Raw genomic sequence first — 12097 nt, 5'->3', positions numbered from 1 at the left:
GTCAAAATAAAACACCAAAACCAGGTTTAAACTCACCTGCTGAGGTGTGTGTGCTCTTTGCTGAACGGACTCTGGTTTTGAAGGTCCAACTCTGTCCGGCACTGTGTGTAAAGAGTCCGAAACACTTCGATCAGAACGTCCTCTAGAATGGCCGGCCCTGGAGCGACAGATCAAAAATAAGCAGCCAATACAAGTAAAACCTTTACCTATATGATAAATGTCATTTTTAACCACACAAGTAAAAGCCCGATGCGGTTGAGGCGTTGACCGACAGGTTACCTAGTTCTGGTTTGTCCAGCAGACTGATCAGGATGCGAAACGGCTTGAGGTCGTGCATCAGGATGCTCTCCTCCTCCCCACCTCGAGCCTTGCCCTGCAGAATCCCAACCATTGCCTAAGAGAAAAAAATGAAAACAGACACATATAGAAACCAAATCTGTTCATCGTACAGAATTTTAGGTTTTTGAAGATTACATTTTTTTGAGCTTCACAGTGGCGCAGTTGCCTTGCAGCAAGAAGGTCCTGGGTTCGATTACCGGCCCAGGGTCTTTCTGCATGGAGTTTGCATGTTCGTCCTGTGTAAGCGTGGCTTCCCCCCACAGTCCAAAAACATGACTGTCAAGTTAATTGGTTTCTCTAAATTCTCCCTAGGTGTGGGCATGTGTGTGCTTGGTTGTTTGTCCTGTCTGTCTCTGTGTTGCCCTGCGACAGACTGGCGACCTGTCCAGTGTGTACACCGCCTCTTGCCCGAAACGTTCGCTGGAGACAGGCACCAACCCCCTCCTGACCCAATTAGGGACAAGGGTGTAAGAAAATGTATGGAAGATTAAATTTTTGGAAGACCTGGATTTTTTCCCCACCAATAGTTCAGAGCGATATGAGCACACCCATGGCAGCCATCTTGTTTACAGCTTCTATTTATTTGGACTTTGAATTCAGATCAACTCTATGAGTCGATATAAAGGCCAAGCTAAGAGTTATTTTTTATTACGAGAATAAAGTCAGAATATAACAAGTTACGGTCATATGACAAGAGAGTCGAAACATTGCCATAATGAGAATAAAGTAAAAAAATTAAATGAGAAATGTTGAGCATATTGTGAAGATAAAATTGTACCTTTTGACACATCAACATCAAATTATTAACAGTAGCAAGAAGAACTACACGAATTAAGCTGGTCACGTCAGATCCTGATAACGAACCTTTTTTTTCTGGTAAAATTGTGTCTTTTTTTTCTGCAGATACAATGACGATATCCTCATAATTAAAACAAAAATTCTCGTTGCCTGGCCCTAATTTTTCGTCGTACAACTCAGAGAAGAGATGATTGAAATGAAGGCCGCTTTTTGAAAATATTCTCTGTAATTTGTTGGGTTTTTTTGAGAAAAGAAAGACAGGGAAAAAACAGAGCTAAAGCCTCTTATTATTCAGTGTATGTAAACATTTTATTTTCAACTGTAAAATAAAGGAGCAGATCTGTTTGTTTGACCTTTTTTATTATTTTGAAAACACTTAGCAAAACCAACTTCATAATTTCTCCCTTATGTTTTTGATTTTTTTTCCCCCTGCATGTTTTACGCCTCATCTGCCTTCTAACTGAGTCTCTGAGCTGCCATCACTCTCCCTGTTGAGAGAGCTTCAATGACCATCTCTGAGCAGATGGCAGAGGTGGGAGGGAAAAAAAAAACACAAACACCCATAAAATAAAATAAAAACCTACACAATACTAAAAAAAAGAAGCTCCTGTTCAGTTTTTGTGCATCCCGTTCCAGTCCCTTGAGAACTTGAGCGTATCAAACAGCAGGAAAGATGACATGATTTGAAGCGCATCGTGATGTCTTACACTACAACAGAGAGACGCGCTTAAAGCTCAGGCTGCTGGGAATACAAGCAGCAAACCCATCCACATCCAAGAGCGGACGTCTGACTGGAAGAGAAGTAAAAAGGGAAACTACAAAACGTCTGGCGCCCAAAAGCAGCGAAAGGTTTGGAACATTCCAAACAGACAGGCACTTGGCCACCCTTCATAGACGTGCATATTCTTTTAAGCCGCGTCCTTTGGGGGTTATGTGGGACACCTTGGTTGACCTGATTGTGCGTTCAGCTTTAAACCTCACCTGGACGAGCATGTCCTTGGAGAAGCTGTTGAAGTAGTGGGAAGCGTGTTCCTCCGGGTTGCTCTGCCGAGTGCTGCGGGGGCCTGACATCCCGCCATTATTGTCAAAGCCTTTAAAAGTGACAAAGACAAACATTCAGAACTGAAAGGAATATCAAAATTGTACAAATTCTAGATTTTTGTGATTTAAAATTATGGGAATTTGACAAATTATAAACTTTTCTTTTTTTTCGGCTATACTGTGACAAGCTAATATACCACAAGAAAAATCAAATTAAAATCTACAATAACATGGACAGTCCTTTAAGCTAATATATTGTGAAAATGTTACTTGATTCACTTTCAGTATTCTGTCTTCTTGATTTTACTCCTGCAATCAATAGAACTGAATAGAACATAAATATTAGAAGATATTAATATTAGATAAACTGAAACATTGCAAAGTCAAGACATGGGGTGCTTCAACAACCTCATTTTCTTGAAGGGTGTGTATATTTTTGCAACAAAGTTATTCATCTTCTATATTTTTGTCCCCAAGAACAAGTTTGCTTAGATCTGTTTAATGTGAAATATGTATCACATTTTGGAACATTTGTCTCATTATTCAACTATGTTACAGAGCCACTATTTGTCAAGCAGTTTAAACTTTAAAGAGGTGCAGCTAAACTAATTGTGAGACTGGGTGTTGTTGTTTGATCGTCAATAAAATCATTATCATCATTATTCTAAAAAAAACCTAACAATGTACAGTAGAAATTACAAGCAAGCTTTTTAATCATCAGTACCAACAACTTTGAACGGATTTGTTTTAAACGATGGTATGATGATACATTCCCTAAAGATTGGGATTAACCTTTATTCATACTCACCATTGCGTTGCCCAAAGGGAGCAAAAAATGACAGAAAGTGAATTAAAACAGTGAACAGACCAATTATACACTACACTCCTTGTTGTTCAGAAGTAGGGCTGCACAAACTGTTGCAAATACTGTCATCTGAATATCATTTTGCATAATATTTTATCATATAAAACTGATAACAGACATTGCAGTTTTTATTGTGACTTTCTAATATTGTGCACTCCTTAGAAAGAAAGGATGAAAGCCTTAGAATAAATATAGAAAAGGTTTCTTGGCACAAAAATGCTTAGAAAGCATTTCTATAAAACTTGTATAGGAAAACAGTATGAATGCTACAGTAATGACTGGTAACATGCAATAGAGTATTTTGTCCTCATTACCATTGCAATATTATACTGTTCTTTCACCAATTTGTCACACAGATAAGAGTGTGTATCTTGTGTGTGTTTCTCACCCAGCAGCCAGGCGTAGAGTCTGCGGTTCAGAGACATGTCTCTTCTCAGAACCACATGCAAAGCTGCTGAAAGGATCCGGATCATGTCAGGGCGGGTAGCCTGAAGACAAAAAAAAAACAAAAAAAAAACCCAGCAGAACATGTGGGACAGAGTTTCTGATTACATTTACATCTGTTCAGACGGAAGAAATAAGTGTTTTATGCTCTGTGGTTGATGTTATATGTTCGCTCCATCCTCCAATTTTATGGTGGTTTAATTTCAACTGCCCAGTAAACTTGGTTCTTCAAACATTTTGATAACAGCAGCCTTTCACAGGGAAGTTGTTCAAATTTCTTTTATTGAATCTATGCAGCAAAAAACCCTACATTTTAGCTCCAACAAGGCAAGTCCCAAAGCCCTGTTAACTGAAAACATGGCATAGAGATGGTAAATAACCAAAGGATACACAGGTGTTACCACTGTGTGGTGGATCTTTGATAGATTCTTATTTTCAAAGCTGGTTTCTGGGCATATTTTGTCAACTTGTCCATTTTTTCTTTTAATCACAACATACTTTCATATTCAGGTCTGGAGAGAAAATGAGTGAAAAGTAACTAAAGTCCTAAAAAAAAAAAACCCTCTTCAAATGAAGTTTAGAATATCAGAAAAACTATAGATCAACATCAACATCAAACTTTACAAGAAAGCCAGATAAATTAGGGTGGTTAGAGTATTTACTGGGAGTGGGCATAAATGGGTTTGATTATCTGCTGACCTGCATGTTGCTCTCCTCTCGTTCGGCCATCTTGTGCATCATTTCAAATACAAATATTGTTGGTATTGTCACAAGAATACCAAAACCTTTTTTCTTATTTGACAGTTTCTCCGGCAGAACATCTGAGATCGTTTGAACTTAGGCAACTCCTGAATCGTCCTAAACTAGACTAAAAATGTTTCGCAGTGGTTACATTTACCTGGCTCATATGGAAGGGGAAGCAGAAGAGGATGAGGTCCAGAGTGCTTCTCTGGACCAAAACGCTTGAGTCCTGCACCGAGGTACTAACAGCCTCCACCTGGTGAGAGCAGAAACTCACTTTTACTTCGTATGTAGAAAATATGACTTATCTGTTGTTAGCTGAAGGTCATGAAATGATTTCATCAAGCCGGATCATTTAACGCGCACCATAAGCTCAATGTCGCTGCCCATGACGTAGAGCTGGTCCTCCATGGAGAGCTTCCGGTTGAGGTGCAGCAGAACGAAGGAGACCCCGGGGAGACGCACAGAGGGGCTGGTCAGGATGCTGCCCCACAAGGCACTGTAGAAGGCCGACTGCTCCACGGCTGCAGCAACTTTCTCCAACAGCGTGTTGGTTCTGTTGGAAACACACACACACACGCAGACATGTTTGCATGGCTATCTTTGTGGGGACTTTCCATTGACTTCCATTCATTTCTACAACCTAAACCATACCCTTATCCTAACCATAACCATTACATACATAACCCTAACCAAAACTCAATTCACACCTTAGTTCAGGCTTTGATCCCCACAAGGAGCAATTGGTCCCCACAACAATTGCTTGTGGGGAAAATCGTCCCCACAAGGTATTACAAACAAACGCGCAGACACACACACACACAGACGATGACACCAGCTCTAAACGGGAAACGATCCACAGAGGGAGACTTGGCAGTGAAATAGTTGTTCCACTCACCAAGTTTAAAACAATCTTTCTGCACAAGCTGGAGTAAAATGGGATTTGAAATAAACTAATTTGGAAGCAAATAATTCTAATATGTTTCTTAACTTGTAAGTCGCTGCCTTTTATACTTTGAACACTGCAGTGTGGCTAATATGCAGCCTTTTATCAACAGGTTTCAAAAGGCTGGAGTGCTGCGTGACTAAGAGGACGGCACAAACTCAGGATCGAATCTGCCTCGAGACGAAAGTGAGATTGAGAGCGACTGAGGAAGCGTATGTGTGGTTGCTCAATTCCAATACTGAAGAAGACGACGAGCTTAGTGGTGGTAATGCACAGGAGGAAGATCAATGACTTTTCCTGGTAGGCCACTGTATTGTTTTTTTGAAGCAGCTTTGTTACAGGTGTTGTTCAGAAAAAGCGTTTTAGGTACATATTTGTGTATGTTACAGGAATGTATTTCATTAAAAGTAAAAAAAAAAATCTTCCTCTGTAAGTTTCTCACTTTACCACCTTATAGACAAATGAAGGGCATTCATGTACAATTTTTTAATTCTTTACAATTTTAGTGGAAAAAGTGGAACTGGCTTCTATTCAGGTGCACTGGAAATTCATTTCAAAGCACATTTTAAAAATATTATGAAAAAAAATTAAATGCCTCCTCTGTGTGGAAAGTAAAAAGCTCACAATCTTCTATTACAAGGCCAGAATTTAGGCAATCTCTTTTCAGTCACACATTGCTACGGATGTGTGTAACAGTTCCATCCATATAATTTGACCTCAGTTTTAATCACCAAATGATTACTTAAGGAATAATAATATATAAACTATATTTTGGAAAAAGGACATATGCTGTTACCAGAAAAGCTGAACTGCTTGGTCCACAATGACTTTCCTAGTACTGGAGCGCCCTCTAGTGTCTAGCCAGAGTTCATTTTAAAATAACAGAAAAAAAGTCTAAAGGGGCTTATGTGCATTTTCAAGGCACATAGTGCCATTTCATAGCACAAGTAAGAATGTGCTTCAAGTAACCAGTAACATGTAAGTATGTTACCTACAAATGTTAGAAACATTCAGTGTATATCAAATATAACTTAAAAGAAATTTGACTTTCTGATTGAACAGTTTGAAATTGGGTCTCCGTCTTTTTAAATAGCTCCTGCTCTATCAGAAACTCTGCCTTCAGGAAGTCATCACAATATCACTCCTCTATTAATCCTTTAACAACATTGTTACCAGTGTTTCACTGAGAATTAGCTAATATAATGAACTCAGCTGATGTGCAGCTCTATTAGGTGTTTACTAATTCAAGGTGTTGGCTAGTCTGAAGGAGCTGAGTGGGAGAGTCATGGGGTAGAGGTGAGATGTGAAGCAGAAGCTCAGAAGTTTGGGAACTGCAGCTCCAAGGAGGAGGAGCTACGCCTTGTCCACCCAGGAATCTTGAACAGCTGAATGGCTGCCATGCTAGATTAAATGATTTCTCAAACATGCATCCAAAGAGTCAAATTAACACTCCAGGTATGTTTTGATGAGGGAATAACATTATGAGATGATGTCAGCCTCAAAAAAGTCAATTTTACACAATATTAATAAGATCATCTTTTTATTTCCACCCAGTGCGCCAAGAGATCCCCTCCAAATAATTTTCTCCTTGGTGTGCGCTCATGTTGTTGCAGCAGCACTTCTCTTTTCCTACCTGTCGTAATACTCTGAACCTTCCTCCAGACCAGGCAGCACGCCGGTCAGTAAGCCCTGCAGGCCTGGTTTGAGAGTCTTCCCCAGGGGCAGGTAGTAGGTCTCATAGAGCCCCAGCAACACAGGCTTCACAGACATAGCAGCGTTGGAGAGTAGTGGGAAGAGTCCCGAGCTGCAGCGACAACAACCAGAATCAGAACACAACTGAAGTTAATTTCTGAAATATTTTGACAAAAGGTTAGAGTTAGTTCTGGCTGGGATCAGGTTTACCTGTACAGAAAAAGGTCTTTGGCCAGCCTCTTGGGCCCAATGATCTTGAAAATGATCTCGTAGGTCTCCAAGGCCTTCCGGTGCACGCCGCTGGGCAGGGCTGGGTGGAGGCACTGGGCCAGCCGTTTGCCTATTGTCAGCTTCTTGGGGACAACTTGATATTTTGCATTGTTCTGCAAAACCTGGAAAGAGACAAAACTGTGTCAATCTGTGAAGTTGTTTACAGTCAGGCTTGCTGAGGTCCTGCCCCACTCTGACCTTGTTGAGCTTGCCCAGTGCGGAGATGAGGTCGGCCCACTCGCTGGAATACTCAAAGTTCTTGAGGGCTTTGTCCACTGCTGCCACATAGTTCCTGTACTTTGAGTCGCTGAGCAGCTCCACTTCCTCTGCATTCATTCTCCCGGCTGGTTTTTACGCTCATGCAACAACTCAAGCCATTCATAGAAACATCAACCCTGCAATGGCAGGACATTTTTGACACAAATAAAAACCATTGGGAAACACTGCTTGCCCAATTCTTTGAGGCTGGTCCGAAAAAAAAAAAAAAAACACAAACCCCCCCTCCCCAGATACTCATCAGTTAGAACAGGAAGGGGTAATAAATATTTAACAGACATTTGAGGCAAGCAGCTCTTATCTCATTTCCTTATTTCCTTTAGTCGGTTTTTAAAGTCTGGAAATAAAACATTTACTTGGTCAGAATGTTGCTTCTATTCCTCCTACAACCTAATATCTTTGGAGAACAGCTATTAAAAGGATTTGGCTCCTCTGATTCAGACTCGTTTTCCTCTGCTCACCGGGTTTAGAAATTAAGAGCTTCAACATCATATGAGCTCATGCTGCGATGCTGTGGAGTTTTGGGTTAACATGGCTGATTAAAAGCAACGCCATCTCTAGATCATGGAGCTACACAGAAGACATTAAATGCTGTTAAACAAGCCTATCCTGCTATTTTTTTTGTTAATAAATCCAATTTTTAGTTTACCATGGGATTACACTAGTTTTGAGTTTTTCATTATAGTTTTTTTGTTGTTGTTGTGACTTTTTGTTTGTCGAATTCAGTTCATTTTAATTAGCTTTTAGCGTGTGCTTGCTAGTTTTCATGAGTTATTATTAGTTAAATATTGTTTAGTTTTAGTCTAGTTTTTATTAGTTGGTAGTTTTTTTTCATACATTGGTTAATTTTTAGGTGCAGTATTCAAAAAGGTCACAGTCTCATATTGTGATTATTAAGATTATACATTCACTGGGTAATGGATACTCAACAGAAGATATGGTTTTCAAAAAAATAGATTCAATTATTTTTTTAACAAGCAACTGACTCTGGAGTTTTCTCCCAACTTTTACTGTTGCCATTTCATGGACTAGCGTAGCATAGCCGCCAGGAGGAGAATGGAGCGCTGTAATTTGCCGACAACTGATGTAAATTGTTTGTATGGGGGTGTGTGTGGTGGGGGGGGGGGCAACAAACAATTTCACATCAGTTTGAAAGGCTAATACATAGATTCCTAAACACAAAAATTAAGAATAATTTCAACATTTTGATAGCTTTATAAACACACAATATACTTCCAGTTAGCTATAGTTTTTATCAATTTTATTTATTTCAGTTAAAAAATATTCTGTCAATTTCAGTTTTTATTTTTGTTGGTTTTAGTTAACTATAATAAGCTTGAGGTTTTTTTCCCCATACTATTCATGTCATATGAATTAAAATATGTGGTTCACCAATGATGATTCTCAAATTACTTTATTTTTTCATAAGTCATGTGAAATCTTTTTTTTTCTAGATTTAAAACTGAATACAAATAATAATAATAAAAAAAAAAAAGATACACTGAGTGAGCTTTAGGGTTTAGCAAAACTGATTTTTGATTTTCTTTAATCTACATATTCTGATTTTTTTTTTAAAGTACTATAACATATAAAAGTGAAATAAAAATGTGCTGCAGGTTATTCAATAGTAGAAGTTTGGGAGTCAGCAGAAGAAAACTGTTGCAAGTGAGTAATTCAAACATTTTTTCAATAATTTTTCAATTAGTGAAAAATCCAATCTTTCAGTAATTGATAATCATCAGTTAGAGCACCAAGTATTGGGTAAGCAAGTCTGATTTTCTATTGGAATTTCTTTAAGCCACCTGGAGTCAAGATTTTATACAAGCCAGAATTAATATTTGTTGAAATGTCCCATACAACTTAGTGCTTGGACCCACTCTGCCATTCTCCATAGTTTGCAGCTTCTACAATAATTCTGATTGAATATCAGACCACCTTCATTTAAAAACGTTCGAACTTCAGTTTACGGGAACAAGCCTGACTCAGGTCAGGTCAGAGCTATAAAAATCTATTTTTTCCACCCATTTAAAAAAAATAAAAGAAACACATAAAAAAAAAAAGATCTAAACATTGAAAAAAAAAATGTTTTGTTAATATATTTTAAGGACTGCATATTTTCCCATTGGAATGTCTAATTGGCTAGCTCCTGGTAGAAAATCTCACAGTAATTCAGTTTATGAATTACTTTAGCATGATTTACTTGTAGACATTGCAGTAACACTACATTGGTCACTTATTATTATTAACTTCAGTTCATGACATGACGTTTACTATGGTGTTGGAAAGTTGTCCCTGTTATTATAGATAGGTTTTGAATAAAACTCGGCTCTAACGGCTGGTAAACCTTAGAGCACATGGAGTCTGAACGCTTAGCAGACTGATCCCAGCATCAAGTCCATTACCCCAGACACTGACTATCATTAAGTCATTGAATTAGTCGTCTCATCAGATCAGCGCTTGCCTGATTCATTTTAAACAGTGCCAAATTTATCCTCAGACTCCTGCTCTTAGAGGCTAGAAGTGGATGACAAAGTGACCCAATGCTTCAAGGTTTAACAATTTATGACGTGGGCTTATCAGCTGGTTCAGTTTTATTGTTGCCGCCTTGCCACTACAGTCCAGTCATGATCAAAACCAAATGCTTAGCTATATTAAAACCACAGCTTGGATATAAGGTATTGCTTCCCACAGCTGGATGTTCCAAAATTCTGCTGGAACATCCAGCTGAATTTTGTGTTTCTTTGAAAGAAAAAAGAGAAACTTGCTGATTCTGTGTTGCTTCATCACAAGAGGTACAAGGATCTGTCTGCCTGGCAGCAGGTGATGTGGCAATTATACAGGAGACCGTCTTGTAATGATCACTAAAGAAACTTTATTAATAATAAATCTACAGAACGTGCTTATGGAAACTTGGTTTTTGGAGGGAAGAATTTCATCATGACTAAATAACAATTTACAACATATCACGGCAAACTGATAACTGGTCACGGTGCCCTACTTTAAACCTTCCTGCCTTGCTGTAAGGATCCTGAGCTTCCATCAGATCATGTCCTCCAGTCAGTTTTAATGGCTGGTTCAAGTTTCACCGTTTCCTTGGACACGACTCGTTCACCTGAAAGTCTGCCTCGTGATTGGCTGCTTCGTGGTTTAACAGGTTTATGTGATGAAGTGGCTCCAAGAATGGAGACTTTTTTCCTTTTTTTTAACATTTAATAATATAAAACCTTGTCAAATATTAGTTTGTAACAGGTGGAAACTTTCAGTTTGTGTGTGACGCAAACATGAGGACTTTCAACAATAACAACTTAGGTGGAGCAGTGTGTTTTAACATGGATACACGATAAATGAAAAACCATATATTCCATGAACATTATTGACTTTTCTGTCTCTATGGGTTTTTATTAAGAATGCTATATTAGAGTAGGACTTCTGTAACATCCTGGCTAACAGCTCTCTAATTGTCACGAGCTAGGTGAGCTAATTTCACCGTGCTCAGATTAATGTGATTTTAAAAAAAGTCTTTAAAAAGCCTTACCGTTTCCGGACGAAGGACTGTCATTCAACCATGTATCCGAAACGATAAATGAAAACGGCTGACAACATCAGAAATGTGTCATAGCTAGCCGTTTAGCTACAGACTGTTTAAAAGCTGGGCCCGTTCCGATGACACCCGTTCATCCAGTCCAGGTCCTTTGAAGGAAATATTCTGTCAGCAGGAAATAAATGACTCTATCCTACATATTCCTGCCCGTCTTCGTACAATCCCGCTGTTTGTAAATAAACTGAGGCGAACGTAGAGCTGCCATCGCTACAGGCACAAAGCTAAACGATTGACAGCTCCCAGACTGCACTGCAGATACGTCCGCCTGCTCCTCCACCTATCCGCTCCTGCTGTAAAGTCACCACGCACGTTCATAAACTACATCCGGTGCCTTCAAAATAAAAGCTCGATGGGTTGGCTCGTCTTTTAGAGTGACTTCCGTGCATAATTTGTTATGCCAATATCACAAAACCATAAGGGATCACATATATCAGCTAAGAATAGAGAAATAAATAAACAGTCCCATAAAGTGAATAATAAACAAATGCATCATAAAAACACATTTTCATTTATTCAGATCGATATGATCTATTTTATTTTGTAGAGATATTCAAAGTAAAGCAAGTCTTCATAAACAGGAATAATGATTTTAGAATGATAGATAAAATTAAATTACGTGCATTAACTAATGCCAAATATAATAATAATAATAATAATAATAATAATAATAATAATAATAATAAATATTATTATTATTATTATTATTATTATTATTATTTTGTTGCAAAAACCTTTTTTTTTCATTTCTTAGCAAATTGACTTTTCTTACTAATCTGGGGGAAATTATTGTTTTTTCTTCTTTTTGAAGCTTAAGTTTAAAATAAACGTTCCCTAATGTTTATAAAAATATGACACAATAAATTTATTTTTTGTCAACTTACATGTAGGCTTGATAGCAGTTTATTAAACGATAAATGATACAGTTTATTTTTAGTTAGGTCATATTATGACGTCCGGTTTGACGTTTCTAACCGGATGTTGAGCTTCTGTTTGCCCATTTTTTTCGTCACTATGGGTGCGCACCATTTGTCAGCCTGCGAGATGATGCGTTGGATAGGCGTGGTTGTATTTCAAAGACAATCAC

The 12097-nt window shown here is 38.3% G+C and overlaps 1 protein-coding gene across 5 annotated transcripts in view; it reads right to left on the bottom strand.

Moving 5' to 3' along the window:
* The window catches only part of dop1a (DOP1 leucine zipper like protein A), a 33613-nt gene extending 22320 nt beyond the window's left edge, over positions 1–11293 (bottom strand). For 3 of the 5 annotated variants that reach the window (XM_032557571.1, XM_032557575.1, XM_032557573.1), the window contains exons 1-10: positions 10948–11293; positions 7335–7531; positions 7077–7258; positions 6808–6978; positions 4595–4784; positions 4386–4484; positions 3432–3531; positions 2119–2228; positions 280–394; positions 37–157 (exon numbers count right to left, since the gene is read on the bottom strand). In XM_032557571.1, the coding sequence (XP_032413462.1) occupies positions 37–157; positions 280–394; positions 2119–2228; positions 3432–3531; positions 4386–4484; positions 4595–4784; positions 6808–6978; positions 7077–7258; positions 7335–7472 (1226 nt within the window). In that variant the 5' untranslated portion in view covers positions 7473–7531; positions 10948–11293. The remainder of the gene's footprint in view (positions 1–36; positions 158–279; positions 395–2118; positions 2229–3431; positions 3532–4385; positions 4485–4594; positions 4785–6807; positions 6979–7076; positions 7259–7334; positions 7532–10947) is intronic. The other 2 variants (XM_032557574.1, XM_032557576.1) reach the window with 1 other exon arrangement.
* Positions 11294–12097: the final 804 nt, after the last annotated feature.

The sequence above is a fragment of the Xiphophorus hellerii genome, chromosome 3 (genome assembly GCF_003331165.1).
Source record: "Xiphophorus hellerii strain 12219 chromosome 3, Xiphophorus_hellerii-4.1, whole genome shotgun sequence".
Taxonomy (NCBI): domain Eukaryota; kingdom Metazoa; phylum Chordata; class Actinopteri; order Cyprinodontiformes; family Poeciliidae; genus Xiphophorus; species Xiphophorus hellerii.
Note: the sequence above shows the minus strand (reverse complement) of the source record. Positions and strands in the feature narration are given on the sequence as shown.